Source organism: Anas acuta, chromosome 16 (assembly GCF_963932015.1).
Source record: "Anas acuta chromosome 16, bAnaAcu1.1, whole genome shotgun sequence".
NCBI classification, from domain to species: domain Eukaryota; kingdom Metazoa; phylum Chordata; class Aves; order Anseriformes; family Anatidae; genus Anas; species Anas acuta.
In genome coordinates, this window is record NC_088994.1 from 10,867,204 (window position 1) to 10,882,215 (window position 15,012).

The following is a 15,012-nucleotide window of genomic DNA, read 5'->3' on the forward strand; positions in this document are numbered from 1 at the left end:
AGCGCTGCTCCTGGGGGCTGCGGGGCTTCCATGCTCTAGTTTCCTGCTGCTGTGCCCGAGAGCATATCAAAATGAGAACAGTTACCAACCTATGTGCAGACAAGTAATAAAAATTAATAAAAACTATTGTCGGTACTGTTCTAGATGCTGTTAGAGTGCTTGTGGATATGGTTATGGTGCTGGGGCACAACGTTAAAACAAACTGTATCTTTCTGCACTGCACCACCCCGGGAACAGTCACACGGGTTACTTTACAAAGCTCCAAAAAGAGGACACATCTGCTTTGCCTGTTGGGTGGGCCTAAGCCTTTCTTAGTTACTAGAATTACATGTTTCAACCCGCAACATGGAAACAGACCCCAATGAACAAGGGAAGAGGGTCTGGAGAGGGGCTCAGGTTTGGTCTGGGTGCAGAAGTGGCGTAGTTTGAAACACAAACTAAAGCATTCCATCTGCAAGTCAAACCCAGGAATGCATGGTGCAAGATCTTATTTTTCTGTAGGGCTGGTAACATGAGCATCCACATCAGTCACTGCCTTTGAAGCCTGTGAAATCCATAATGGGCACAAAGTGAACATGTAGCAACTCCATTACAATTACCAAAGGCTGGTCAAGTACCTGGCTTTATTCTGACCAGTAACAAAACTCCCATGGACTTCAAAGGGGTTGGGATTTACTCCACAGCGCGAGTGCTGGGTCTACTGAAACTGGAGCTGAAATTCTGGGATGAGGTATTTCAGCTGCAGAAGGTGCAGACAGATGGGCAGGACCGAGCTCTGGTGTCGAGGAGAACGACACAGTCTGCATTTTTTCTCTAGCTTCGTGTTAATAAATTGAGGATGATGCCCCAGCTGACAGCCTGCCCAGAACTGCATGGGTACTTTGTGAAAATACACAGGTTCATATCAACTACAATGAGTTAGGTATCCAACCTGCTGCTAGAAACCCCATTAAGCACCTGTGTGTCTGTTAGGCACTGAGGTCCCTTTGGCCATTGCTTGGAACACCAGTTCATGACCTCTCTGAGGTCATGAAAATAAAAAATGACAAAGGTCATTTTTCTTAGACTCCTCTCCACAAGCCTTTTTTAAACATGTTTCCCACTTTGGTGCCTGAGACAAATGACCTTCACACCTTGCAGCAAGCCCCGTGCCCCATGGTGTGCGCTCCCTCGCTCTGGAGAGGAAGGCAGCAGCTTGGAGCAGCTTTGTACTCCCACAGCACCCAGGCAGGAGGAGATGGGGGCTTGGCCAGCACACAGCTCCGTGGTGGCAACCTGTACTCCCCACTGCAGGGCTCCTTCCTGCAAGCAGGGACTCAATGTCCCACTACTCAGCTCCCTTCTCAACCCAGCTGGTGGCCTTACAAAGCTGTTTCCCAAGCTTTTGGGTGAGGGAACCACAGCGACCAAAGAGAGAAGATGGACATGAGTCACTGGACCTTAGGTTGTGCATGTGAAGGCTTCAAGACATGTTGTTTTAGTCAAAACTTCAGCTGTTTTCACAGTGTTTATGATATTAGGAACATTTTTGTTCATGAATGTACTTGTTTGCTTAAAGTGAATAACTGGTGCTTTGTGCCTAAAGAATGCTGTGCATGCTTTTTTATAACCGAGAGGTTGTCAGTTTGAAAAGCTTGCCTTGCAATGCGTTCGGAGATTTGGAAAGTATAGAAAGAGTATTTGATTGTTTAGTCTGCTTTCCTAAAAACACCTGTATTTATATCTTCAGATAATTTCTTAGTCAAAGTCCAGAGGGGTGTCCAGTGTGCTACGGAGGACGGAGCTGTGCTCTTGTTCTTGCTGCTGTGGCGGTTAGACATGTGGCAGCGCCCATCCTGTGATCAAACAGCCCTGTTATTGAGGGGCACAGCTTCAGCAGTGTCTGTCTGGAAAGACCTATGCCTGTGTTTTTCACCCACGGTAAGCTGCAAGCAGAGATGTTGCTGGTTAGCTACCTGCCAGCCTGCCTGAACTCGTACCACAAGTACTGAATTGCTGAGCTGCTGCTGCTCCTGGCTTATCTGAACCGAGGGCACACCAGCACGCCCTCAGAACTGGAGGCTTATCTGAGGCTTAGCTGGAAACGAAGCCTCCAGCACAGCCAGTGCTCCCTTCATCCTCAAGGAAAAGATCTCCAGTCAGCCACAGCTTTCTTTTCGGATGCTGTGCTGTTTGGGGGCCCCAGGAGCTGTCCTGATCCCTGCTGTGTGTCGCCGTGTGGTACAGGAGGTGATCTGATCCCACTGCTGCCATGGGGAGGCTGGTGGTACATTTCTACACGTTGGTGTGCCCGAGCACAAGGTGTGCTTCATGGGCGAGCACAGGCTTGGGGAATATCTGGTGTCTCAGGCCCTGGAAGGCAGTTCCAGTAACCTGCTGGGAGATGCCACTGCTGTTTTATCATCAGAGAGCAGGGGGAGAAGGAAACCCATCTGTTATTTCGTTGGCCATCGTACCTGCCGTGCTCTAGGGGAAGGCACCGACAAAGCAAAATGTGAGCAAAGGTTTCTCGTGGTGCAGGGGGAGGGCTTGGCTTTGTTTTGCTCTTGTTGCTAGCAACGTCGGATGGGTCTGACTTTCCAGCCTGCTCGGGACGAGACAAACAGCCAAGGAAGCATCAAAGTGAACGGGTGTTTTTTGATCAACACTGGAGAGAGTTTGTTTTCTTTCTCCACTTGCCCAATGACACACTAACTTGGATGACTGGTCTGTGACAGAGCTGGTTGGAAAATGTCAGTGGAAAAATGCAGAAAAAGAGCAAATATTTTTACAAATGCTAGTGACAATATTTTTACCTTTGGTCAATCCAAAGCAACAGGAGTATTCTTTTTTTTCAGTACAAACTGTTCAAAACTCAACAGCGCCTGTGCCAAAATGTATGCAGAGGGTGAATATGCATGAACACTCATAAAAAAAAAAAAAAAAAAAAAGCTGTTCCTGTGGTGAATGTGATGCTGTAAAACTGCATCTAATCTTGTAGCTGGAACATCTGTATAATTAGCAGTATTCCTCACCTCTTCCACCCAGCAGTTCATGTGTATGCCTGCCCTTTGCATGCATTTTTTCCTTTAGGAATAAGAGCTCGTGAAGGAGACAGCCTACAGAAAGGCTGCTCCATGCAGTTGTAGACACAGAACCCACCCAGGAGGTACCTCGCAGCCCTCTCTATAGATCCTTGTAAGAAATCTGTGGATGTATCATCTTAAAACTACGGAGCTGAATGCCATCCTAACTCTGTCAGTAAATTTTCTTGCCGGCACCTCATTAATCAGACTCTGAAGGAGAACTTCCCTGGCATCCATTTGTGTGGTGAGGAAGGACGTTTGCTCTAAGGATATGTTTCTGGCAACTCCCTACTGTCCTGGCACGCTGGGCATCTGCCAGCACATATCCTTTTTCTGCTTTTCCCGTGAGTGAGAAGGTATCCCCGCAAGCTGTTATCTATATAACTTACTGACGAGATATAGCAAAGGGAGGCCTTTGTGTCCGTGAGGGCTGAAGATGGAAAGAACTTAAATGCTTGTAGAAGGCAGGATCGAACAGGTCCTATGCGTGCTTGTGGCTTGTTGCCTTCTCCTTTAAGAAACCCTAGTTAAAATACTCGAGTTATCATTGTTTAATAAAAATAGATTAATACTAGCATAGTCCCTCAAACCTTGTAAATAATTGTCATTAGAAATGTTGAGAGAACCACGAGTTTTGACCCATGTGCCAGTGTTTAAATACTTTTACCATACAACAAAGCTGGTAGAAAGTCTCACCATTTAGAACTGTTGATAAGGTTTCCTGTCACATTTTAATGGACAAAAAATGCAAAACTATATATTTTTTTTGGCCTTTTTATTACCTCTTTTAAAACTATAAAGCTGGAATCCTGATTACACTATTGTTTCTTACCCTTTTGGACTTTCCCCCTTTTAAATCCCTAGTGTTTCTCTTTTCATAAACTTAAATTAGGTCTGTAGTATTATTGCCTCATATTTAGTAGTCCTAGAGAATAACTTCTGACTAGCATGTGATTGTAAATACTTTTCATGTAAATAAATGCAGTCTCACTTTTGGTAGGCTTTGTATTTAGAAGAAATGTGCAAATGAAACTAAGTGCCTTTGATAAGCGGTTTGGGATTGCTGATTAATTGGAACCAAGAACAGATGAGAAAATTAAACATATGTTCTTATTCAAGTTCCCTGGAGGATTTGTCAGGGAGTTTGGCATACATTAATAATTCCCTGGAATGGATTTAATAGCTCATCTTGTAGTTGTGCATACACAAAACAATCAGTCAATATAAAGAGCATGGTGTCATCTGTCCTTGTTAATTAGGGAGCTCAAATGCCTTTGGTAATAAGGGCTAGTAATTAAGCTCCAACTAGAAAGGAAGCATTCAGATGTGGTTTTGCCACCTCAGGATCCATAAGCAGCAGGAGGAAGAGGCAATGTCTGCCAGAAATCTTCAAGTACTTGGAGCCTGTGGCCTCCTCCCGCACTAGCACCCAGCACAGCCCCTGCCCCTCGCTCGCTCCTCAGCTGTTGGGTGCTCTCGGGGCACCTCGAGGCTCCCAGGCACCTTCATACCTTCACCCCTTGCCCTGGTGGCTGAGCACATGCAGCAGCTGTGTTAGCATCAACTGAGATTTCACAGGACAGCCCCTGTGCCTAAAGCCCCTTCTGCCAGTGGCAGCAGTATTTGTGAAGATGTTGGGCATAAGCCCTTGAAGGCACCTGCTGTGCTCGCATCAGGATTTCCCTGAGGGTCACTCACCTTCCCGGGTGCTCCTGGAGGACCTGGTAGACACTAATCTGGAACGTTTCATTATCGAAGCGTTCGCGGATGTAATCCTTATATATCCTGAACTCGGCGGCTGTCACTGCTTCCCCCTCTGGGATTCTGGAGAGATCAAACCTGAACTCTCGGTAGTGGCAGCGCTGATGGTGAAACTCTCTGTCATGCTCCACTGAAACAGAAAAACAGCCCATTAGCCACCTGCTTTGTTCCCTTTCCCCTCACCATCAAACAAGCTTGCGAGTTGCCACAACAGCAAAGGGCAAGAATATCTGATTGCAGCATCTCGTGCTGCCGTTCGGTTCGTTAAAGCACACAGGACACAAAGCCTCTATCTAGGCTACTAGAAGTATAAAGGTGTTTACTAGGCTGTCTTTGAAACAGTTTTACAGCTGGCTGGCACAGGGTGTGAGTGACTGTTGCGTTTTAATGATTTTTGGCAGCTCCACGTTTGACAAGTGGCTCTGGACATTTGCCACCGATAAGGCCGGGCTGCTGTGGGAAGGGGCCGAAAGGAACAGAGGGGGCTTTGCTGGAGTGCTGGCTCGTGGCTTGACTCTGCTTCTGAGCACGACACACGCACGCATACCCGCACCCACATATACACACATGCAAATTCCAGTCCTTGGGGCCTTTCACGCTGCTGACCCACATTTGGTGCCAGCTGAACTCATTACAGATTCTCAGTACCACTCCAAGGGTTGGAGCTGCTGTTCTGAGGCATCTTTACCGATCCAGGCTGTGAAGCAAACGTTCAAAGTGCCTCCTTCCATGTACCACCAGAGAGTTTGAAATAGCAAGAAGTGCCAGATTCCTCCCGAGACGGCACTGGGATGTTGTGTTGTGCCCCTGATGGATCTGCCTGCCACTGATGCATGGCTGATGGGCTCGTGCAGCACTGGTGGTGGTGGTGGAACACAGGGGCACTGTGGTGAGGAGACAAAGACCTCGAGCTTGTCCCCTAGCAAGCTGCAGCAAGGGGAGGAGAGGTGTCAGTGCCCCATCTGAACACACAAAGTGCAGTGCCCTTCTTCGAACAAATTCCAAATTAAACAGACAAGTCAGACAAAGGAAAATGGGGAAACAGAGGTACAAGGGGACGCACGGACTCGCCAGAGGTCACGCCGCACGGCGTTCAGAGGGCCGAGGTTTGAACCAGGGCCTTCCCGTGTGTCCCGGTCCTGTTGTCTGTCCACTTGACCTCCCTGCAGCTCGACTGCACAATTCAAGTAGTTAGCTCTGAGGTTTTCTTGGCAAAGAATGCGCGTCTTTCTACAGGCCTGATTCTCTTCTGGCAGCAGTAAATCCATTGTGTAAATCCATTGACTTAAATGGAATTACTCCTGAAAAAGAGGAGTTTCAGCCTGAGACTGGGAAGTGCTATTTAAATTTATGGCACTGCACGGCACAAATTTACCTCGGGGGGCTCCCTGGTGGCAGGGACAGAGTGCGGGGAGTCCCCAGGAGCGGGGCTGTGTCCGGCCGCTCGCACAGAGTGAGCCCAGCCCGGCTTTGCTGGCCGGCGGTCGGCAGCTGGCCGCAGGCTCTTCCTCCTCTCGAGCAGCAGTTCTGCAAGCAGTCCAGGGCTCGCAGTTTGCCACTGTATGATTGCTGCTCAGGGAAATACCTCAGCGCTCTTACTAATAGCTGGGATTCGTCTTAGAAGAGTTTTTTAGGTATGAAACCCCTAAACTTTCCAAGACAGAGGCGATTAAGTTCAGCAAATGGTTTTATAGTTTGGGCAGTCTTTGCGTGCACTGAGTGAACGGAGTTATTGTTCCACCTCCAGCTATAACGTCTAGTGCAGCCTCAGGAAGATCGCTCACTCTCTCATACCCTGAGGTGTGAGAATTGTGAGTAGTCACCAGCTTTTGTAACACACTTGGCAGGCTCAAACTGCCCTGTAAGCGCTAGCAACCCTATTAAATATGCCTCAATCCCTTCCCTTCAAAATATTCTCAGCAGAAAAAGATATAAAGAGTATGATTTCAGTCTCAAAGGAATTTGTTTGCACCTAAATTACAGAGGAATGGAAAAATATTTTAATATGTAATATCTCTTTTAACCACAACTATAGAAGAATGAATATTATGTTGTGTGTTTTTAATTATATTATGGATAACATCACCAGCAGGGTGGATTACAGATAGGTCAAACTGTAGGATGTACAGCAAGATTTGCTTCCAAAGACGTGGGAAGGCTGAATTTTTGAAGGAAGGTGGGTGCACCCTTTCAGTGCTACATACATACAAATAATCAGTCAGTGCTGGTGTATACACTTTGCACAAAGTCTGACAACAGACACATGAAGATGAAACTTATTTGGGTGCTGCTAACAGTTCACAGCAATTCCCACTGCAGAGCACCAGAAAAAATGTGTCATATTAGTGTGAGAAATTAATGGTCGGGGTCATAAAATAAGAAGCCCCAGAGTTTGAACTTTCCCATGCTTTGCAGATGTTTGGATATAGGGTTTTGGGCTGAGCCATCTTTAGTGTTAAAGCAAACATTCCTGTGGCTATAGTCATTAAGATCATGAAAATATGTGGATATGTAACTGAAGAAAGAATCCCAAGAAACCCTTCAACTCAGTGTTTATTGTTTTTCCCCTTTTTCTTTGCACTCTGGTCCTATCTGCTGACCCAGAAGTAACAAATCCTTTCAGAACTAATTTATGAGAAACACTGACCCTGAATCAACATCTGTTAGATGACTGCAGTAAATCTTATTACATAATTAAACACCAAAATCTATGTTAAAATAACGTTAAGGGTCTGACTTGAACTCATAAAAGCAAGACTCTTCATTATGAGGACTGAAATCCTATCCTTAATTCATGCTGCTGTGCTTTGGTATTTGTGAACATATGGTACAGTATATATGATCGTGCACTTTTTGTAGTCCCCAGTAATACCTTAAGCACAACAGCATGAGGTAAGCAGGGGAGTGCTCAAGGAGTCCGAGTTTCCTGGGTTTGATGGGTGTTAGTCAGACCTTTGACAATTCTGCAACAGGGTTGTTTCCAATTAATTACCTGAGGAGTTTGAATAGGGTTGGGGGGCATTTAAAGAGGGGAATGGTATTTCAAGTGTTCAGTGAAACAATCGAGGGAATTGCTACAGCTCTCTGAACGTGGATGCAGTTTTCCGTTAGGTCTGTAAAATCTGTGATCCTGATTGACATAACCAACCATAACGAGAAGCTTTTGGTCATTTTTGATGAACTTAATCTCAGCTGTTTGTCAGCCATCGTGTGTTAAATGCTCACTTAAAAGTCAAAACACAGTGTGACTGTTTGCTGAGTATACTTAATAGCTCAAAGAACGTGAACTTGTGTTTGTCCTAGGCTCACAGTTCTTACAAATCACTACAACCCCAAGGCTTTTGGTGAACAGTTTTAGCCCAGTTCCTAATTTGAAATGTTGGAAATTCCAGCTCAGAAACTGTCACAATTCAAATGCCTTGGCAAGGCAGCTGCTTGGAGAGGAAGCCAAGGCTCTGGATGTGCAATCAAAGGGCGTAAAATATGAAAAGGAAGAACACCCTTGAAAAATAATTCTGCTATGAAACAGACGGCGTGCCTTAGCTGTGGGAAAACAGTGGATCTCGCCCCCTAACGAAATAATCCATCCACAAGTGATGCGTGTGTAAATGCAAACCTCTTCTCATTTCTAGACGTGGTCTATATTTTGGAAGCACAACCTCTGTAGACAAATTATGAGCTCATTTCACACACATCTCAAAATCTGTTGGTGTAAAATAACTCTTGGGTCAAGAGCAGTATGGCAAGTGTGGCAGATAATTGTAGCTACTCCAGGTGGGGATCATCAGGCACTCCCTTGGGCGTAGTCCTGTGGGAAAGGAAAGGCCGAGATGATGGAGCCTGAGAGCTGTAGCACGGAGGTGGACAGCAGATTCTTGAGAAAATAAAACAAGAAAAAGTGTGAAGGACAGTTAAGGTGATGTGAGCAAAACAAGCACGTATCTTCGGTTAGTGGTTGTCAGTAAGTTTGCCACACCTCTGTTGCAAATATGCAAGGAAGCTTGGCATCTTTGAAAGTCCAGCCTTGACTATCTGCCCACGATCTGAGCGCTGCACAGGCTGCAGCCATCTATCTGATACAGATAGGGCTCCGAGCTCTCTGAAGTCTTTTGTTTCTCCCAACCAACTCTGTTGTGGCATTGTAGTGATGCAAGAGGAGGCCGGGTGGCATGGTTGTGCAACAACGGGGATGATTAAAAGAAAACACGATGGATACATGCGCACAGGTGTAACGTACCCAAGTATCAGATCCAAAAATATGGGAAAGCTGAAGATAAAATGTCAACAAATCCTTGGCATTTGTTTTGACGTGTACTCTTTTCAGATACGAAACTTGAAAACATTGAGATACAGAGATGAAAAGTTGTAATGGTTGGCATCTAGAACTTGTGGCAATTCAGTTGACACCAGTACCAAAAAAGTAATAATGGACAGAAAAGCTTGTGGCCCTGATATAACACCCCAGGGTTCCCAAACTTCTAAAGCAAATGATACATCAGCAGAAAGCCGGGAAACTTGAACTGATCCCATTTTTGGTCATTTTCACAGCAAAATATGTTGAGACTGGAAATAAGAGCCCCAGCTATTCTCAGCTTCTTTGTAAATCACTACTGGTAAGTGGAAAGCTGATCTGAGCTAATTCTGTAAACACTGGTTGGGCCACTGGTTTTGTAACGCGGAGTGATGGTACTCAAGGCGTGATACATGACAGCCATGATTATGTTGAGACGTAGCCTGCAATAGCTGTTATTTCTGCCTACACATACCAAAGAAACCGTACGGTTTTTCAGCCTCTGTCCCAAGCACAGTAGCACAGTGTCAGTCATTAACTCCATGTATCAAGCAAAGAACCAGTGAATCACAGCAATAATTTTCCAGGAATGACTGTTAAAAATAATTATTACAGAAGTGTTAAAAGAGCTAAGCCAACCCCCCAGGGAAGACAACAGGAATATTTCCACTAATTTCAATATGTTTCGCAGGAGGCCTTACTTCTGCCAGTCTACTTACCTAAGTATTTTTACATTCTTGTTTTCTGCAGATGTACAAAATTTCTTTTTCACAAGCAAAGTAAACACCAGATGAATAGATCTTGTGCTCAGGCTGCCAAATTGTGAAAGCTTTGGTAATTCTATGCCTTCTTCCCCTTGGCACATATGGAGGATGTATTTAGAATATATTTTGAATATTTAAACAGGTAAAAATTTAAAATTTCCTGTTAACACTTTCACCTGATAATGTGTTAGGTTTTTTGCAAGATGCTTTGAGTAGTTGAGTAGTTGTCTCATTTATTCTAGCGATCACAGAAGTTGGAACACTACTTGTTTCTAATTTACAATGAAAAAAAAAAGCACCAAAAGGAATGTGTAGTAGGGTGTCTTTAACTTCTTCACTCCCCAAAAAGGCCAGAAGGGATTTGTAAAGAACTTTAATCTCAAATAGATTAAAGGTCCTGAATTCCTGAGACCGAAAGATAAGTCAAAGGAAAATAGATTCCAAAAGACAACACCCCCTCACCTCAGCCTCTCAGCCATGCGGGAGACTCAACTGCAGAGGCATCAGCGGTTGCCTGTGAAACCCACCAGAGATTTGAATGCCAAAAAAAAATTTGTGCCACGCTCCAGGAGTGATGTCTAACAGGTTTCCAGGGTCTACCTGTGCCTGTCTGACCCCAGGGACTGAAGGAGTCAAGTAGGTGAGGTTAGTGGATAAGGAAGTCTTTGTCTCCCTTTCCTCTGATAGCTGCAGAGCTACAGAAAATGAGCAGCTTCTGCAGAGATGGCTGAGGGCTGGCTGGTTGGTCCAGTCAACCTGTGGATTTTGGCCACTAGCTTTCATAAAATACTAGTTTTCACCAAAAAAAAAAGGCAAATTATGCTGATTTACGCATCCAGCAGCACAAAATCTTGTTTGAATTCTAGAAAAATTACCTTTAATTCCTCCCATAACCGGCCCTAGAGATCCTAAACTAAAACTTCATAAACTTTCTTGCCTCCTTTCTGCATAGAGCACGGGATTCCCAGACCAGCTGCCCGGGGACCACCAGCTCAGCCAGGGATCCACAAACATTTGCAGCCTATATACATTACTGCTTTCAAAGGGATGGCCAGCTCCCATCTGTGCATCGCCTGGGAAAAGGACTCAGCTGGAAAGTATTTTTCCCTTCCCCAGAGGGGCTTTGAGCTGGGTCCCGTCCTCACCTGGCCCGGAGAGGCGGCAGCAGGAGGCAGGGCAGGGCTCTCCCTTCGGCTCCGGGCCCGCCGCGGTTGTGAAACTACGCTGTAAATTTTCAGGATGCCAAATGTGAGAGCTCTTGATGGGATCCTAATTAACAGGGATTAAATGTTCCCTCTATAAATTGCACTCCTTTGTCTCTAAATTGGTGGATAAAATCATGTCATTTATGAAATATAGGCCTTTTCTCCTTATGTTGGTGAGGTTCAAGAAGGAGGAAAGCAATTAGGGGAAGGATCCAGCGGTCTCTGCAGCTGAAAGGGCCTACTGGGCCCAGCGGGACTCCTGATTGAGCAAGAAGTGCAAGGTCAGTCCCTATATTTTTCTAAGGAGGAGAGGGAGTATAATAAAGACTGCAATAATGTCATGCCAAGCCACAGCCTGCTAAGGCCCATGTTTCCCTCCTCATTGTGCTTGACAGCAAGAGCTACAGGGGCAGTTGCAGTAAATTTATAATGGCAAGAATTTGGGAATGTGAAGCTCTGTGATTGGTTTTCATTTGCTTCATCCTCTCAACTAAAAGATTTACATGCTGACATTAGGCAGCTGAAGCAGCAGTTAAAGAAATGCTTGGAGAAATAGCTGAAGATCATAAATTGGGAGCCCTATGGACAGAGTACAGCAAATGTCCTGGGCTGTATGCAACTGATGAGATTTTTTATTTTTTAAGAGTGTTAAAAACAGTATTTGGAGAGCTTATTTATACTTCCTTACTGCGAGCCCTCATCTGGCTGTGCAATAACACTCCTGGGTGACAGATCTTGCACATTTTGAGGGGTGGCTCAGGTGGGGGCAAAGGCCGTGCAAACAGCCCGAGGGGGAGGATGCAGAGCCAGGGGCTCTCTGTCCTTCAGCCTCTGGCCCAAGACCCCCAGGCAGCTGCGTGGCTCTGGGCTCACCTGCCAAAGCCCTGTCCTGATGGTCTCATCCCTACCTGCCCAGCTCAGGAGGGGCTGCTCAGGACCAGGGCGATGCTCAGCAGAGGGAACTGGTTTGGGTAACTCGCCCCCAGATGCTTGGTGTTCATGCACCCGTTTTACACCTGGGCAAAGGGAGGTGAAGGTGATGAGCTTCCTTGGTGCAGGAGAAATTCAGTACGTGGCAGGGCAAAGTCCTGGCCTGTCCGCTGGTGTCAAGCAGAACTAGTGCATTAATTTCAAACGGGATGAAAACCAGGCTCCATAAATCCTGATCCCCAGTCCCAGAGGTTAGAAACAGGGGGATTCAAAATTCTTCTGGGCTCACGGCTGCAGAGCAATCCAGGGTCAACATTTTTGCCCTGAGAGGGGGAAAAAAGCCCTCTGGAGTTAATATTCTTCCTTTAACCATCACTTCATTTTTTTAGCTTTCAGCATGAAGGTGGTGTTGCCAGCAAGACCACCTAGCCACAAACCCAGCAGGGAGCTTCCAAAATTCTTCTAAACACTGACTCCTTGTTATAAATTCAGAAGTGGTAATAGCAGCAGTGCATATCACATCTGTGCCAGGCTTCGGGCCTGGGAAGGAGCACTCTCCCCATTGCTGAACATAACTTGGAAAGATCCTTTCAGTCCACACATGTATCAGCATTAGCCATTTCTTTGTCAACAAATCCCTTAATACGTACCCTTTCTATCATGTACAGATGTCCAAAAAATAATGGAATACTGTACTACAAGATTAAACACTTTAATGTCAGCATATGTGTTGCATGACTCCGAACAATGGTATCATTGTGCGTGTACAAACAGCGGGTTGAGGGAAGATGGGTTTAATTATCTCCGAAGCAGCAGCAAGTTCTTCCTGACTAAGCTGAACTTCAGCTAGCAAGGACGGCTCAGAGCAGAGATTGGGGTTTCTCTAACAAAATGCTGGGCCCTTTCTGAGGTTCTTCTGATGTTAGGTTTGGCATCGTAGTGGCTTCTGGCAGAGCTCGGGGAACGATGCTGAGCCACCTGCTCCCCGGGGAGCCCTGCTGCCAGGGAGCACGGTGGGGTGAGAGGATGCTGCTGTGACCCTGTGGGGCACCCAGGACACTTCTTCATTTAAAATTCCCTGGGATGGTAGATGGCAAAGGGGAAAGATAATAACTGGGAGGAGATGGACAGGGAGAAGTATGTGTGCTGCCCTCTGCATTTGGAGATGTCTTAGGCACTGAGAGGCAATGCTGGGTGGTGAAGCTATTTCTGCTTGAAGAAGACCCATGAAATATCTGGGCAGGTTAGGCACAGGTAATCTGTTTTATTTTCTGAGCATACCCTGATCAGATCCCGTTTACGCTGTGGTTTCTCTGCTGGAATCAGAGCCAGACTAGATGAAAGGTATTGTGAAAAATTTACACGTGGGACTGTGCTGTGAACACGGAACTCTCCTAATAGTAAACAGACTGACCGTGGTGTGAATCCTGATGCTGAGCGTGCAGCGTCTGAACTTGTATCTGGGGAAAGCAAAGTCAAATGAGCAGGGAAGAGTTGTGTTTCTTCGGAATTCCTTATTTACATCCTTAGCAGGCAAACACAGCAGCACGCAGCGCTGCAATCAGTCAGCAGCTGCTGTAACAGTATTTGTACAGGACTGGGGGTGCATGACGGAATAGAGAAAAGGGGGGGCTGAGAGAAGAAAGGAAGAAATGGGAATGAAGATGTTTCTTTAGACAGACTACATCTACTTCTACCTTCATCTCCTGAGTACCTCAAACCTTCTTGTTTCTTTCCTCCCTACACTGGGAAGCGGGGATCCAGGACAGTGCTGAGCTGGGGCTTTGCATCCAGCATCTCGCCCTTCCCAGCACCTTAGGGGTGGCATTTATCCAGAGAGCCAGGGGGGGTGAGCTGGGGACTGCAGTGATGCTGCAGAGCCTGCCTCCTCCTGTGTCCTCCCAGCTGAGCAGTGCTGTGGCCATCTCAAAACGTCTCAAGTTCTCATGCGATCAGTGGGAGCGTGGTTAACTGAGACTGGTATTTTGCCTTGCCAGCCTGCAGCAGCCTGGGACCGTTGCTCCCCTGTGCACAGCTGGGGACGCACCCGGCAGCAGCCCCGAGCCAGGGACTTCTTCAGCTCCCTGTGTGCACCCTGCACTGCCCAGGAGGGGCAGCTGCCAGGTTTGCTGCCTACCAAAGGCAATCTTAGCACTTCTCTGCGCCCTCCTCTAGAAATGTTCCTGCGGCCAAACTGAGCAGTGAGCAAAGGGAGAGGCAGAAGCTCATCATTACTCCTGCCTTCTTGTCTTTGGCTGCACTGTAATGCATGGTGTGCAGTAATGAATAAAGAGCAGACATGCACTGCTAATGCATCCCCTAAATCCTGAGTCCTCTGGATATGGCTATCAGAGGTTTGTGGAGATGTACAAATATATCTTTCTTTTCCTTCTTCGAATACAGCTGACTGCTACATTTACCTCTTTCTTTCTCTTTGTAATTCGGGGGACAGCACGGCTGCTTTCATGGTGCTGTGAAATCCATGAGATGTATCTGGTGAGGCTAACCTCAGCAGGAAGCTGCGCCAGTGTTAGGTGTGAACTCCAAGTCACACATTTTACCAGCACATCCAAGGGTCAAGGAGATAGTGGCAGGCTGGGGAGGAGGGGGAGGAACCGCAGACCAGGGGCAGGATGGTGGCAGCCACAGCATGGGACAGGGCAGCGCTGGGCTGGAGAAGCGAGCAGGGCGATGGGTGTCTCAGCGGGGAGGGGGCTGCAGAGCACGAACAGGGAGAAAAGTTAATGACAATATGGTTCACTGAGGAAAATAATCCCCCAGTCCAGGCAGCAGACAAATGGGGCTCAAGGTGCTTCCTGTAATCTGCTCGGAGGCTGGGGGCCTCTCAAAAAGTCACTGATGCAAAAACCAGCAGTCAGCTCTGTCTGCTTGTACACACAGCACTGAGCAAATGGAAACAAATCCCTGGGCCCAAGGAAAGAGAGACAAGCGGCTGAACAGATCTGGGCAGAAATTGTCTGCGTTCAGCCAGGGAA

The 15,012-nt window shown here is 46.6% G+C and overlaps 2 protein-coding genes across 1 annotated transcript in view; one reads left to right on the forward strand and one right to left on the reverse strand.

The window, feature by feature from the left end:
* The window catches only part of SPO11 (SPO11 initiator of meiotic double strand breaks), a 326,125-nt gene that overhangs the window by 254,666 nt on the left and 56,447 nt on the right, over nt 1-15,012 (forward strand).
* The window catches only part of BMP7 (bone morphogenetic protein 7), a 46,272-nt gene that overhangs the window by 16,514 nt on the left and 14,746 nt on the right, over nt 1-15,012 (reverse strand). The window contains exon 2 of the mRNA XM_068700027.1: nt 4,764-4,956. Coding sequence (XP_068556128.1) covers nt 4,764-4,956 — 193 coding nt within the window. The remainder of the gene's footprint in view (nt 1-4,763; nt 4,957-15,012) is intronic.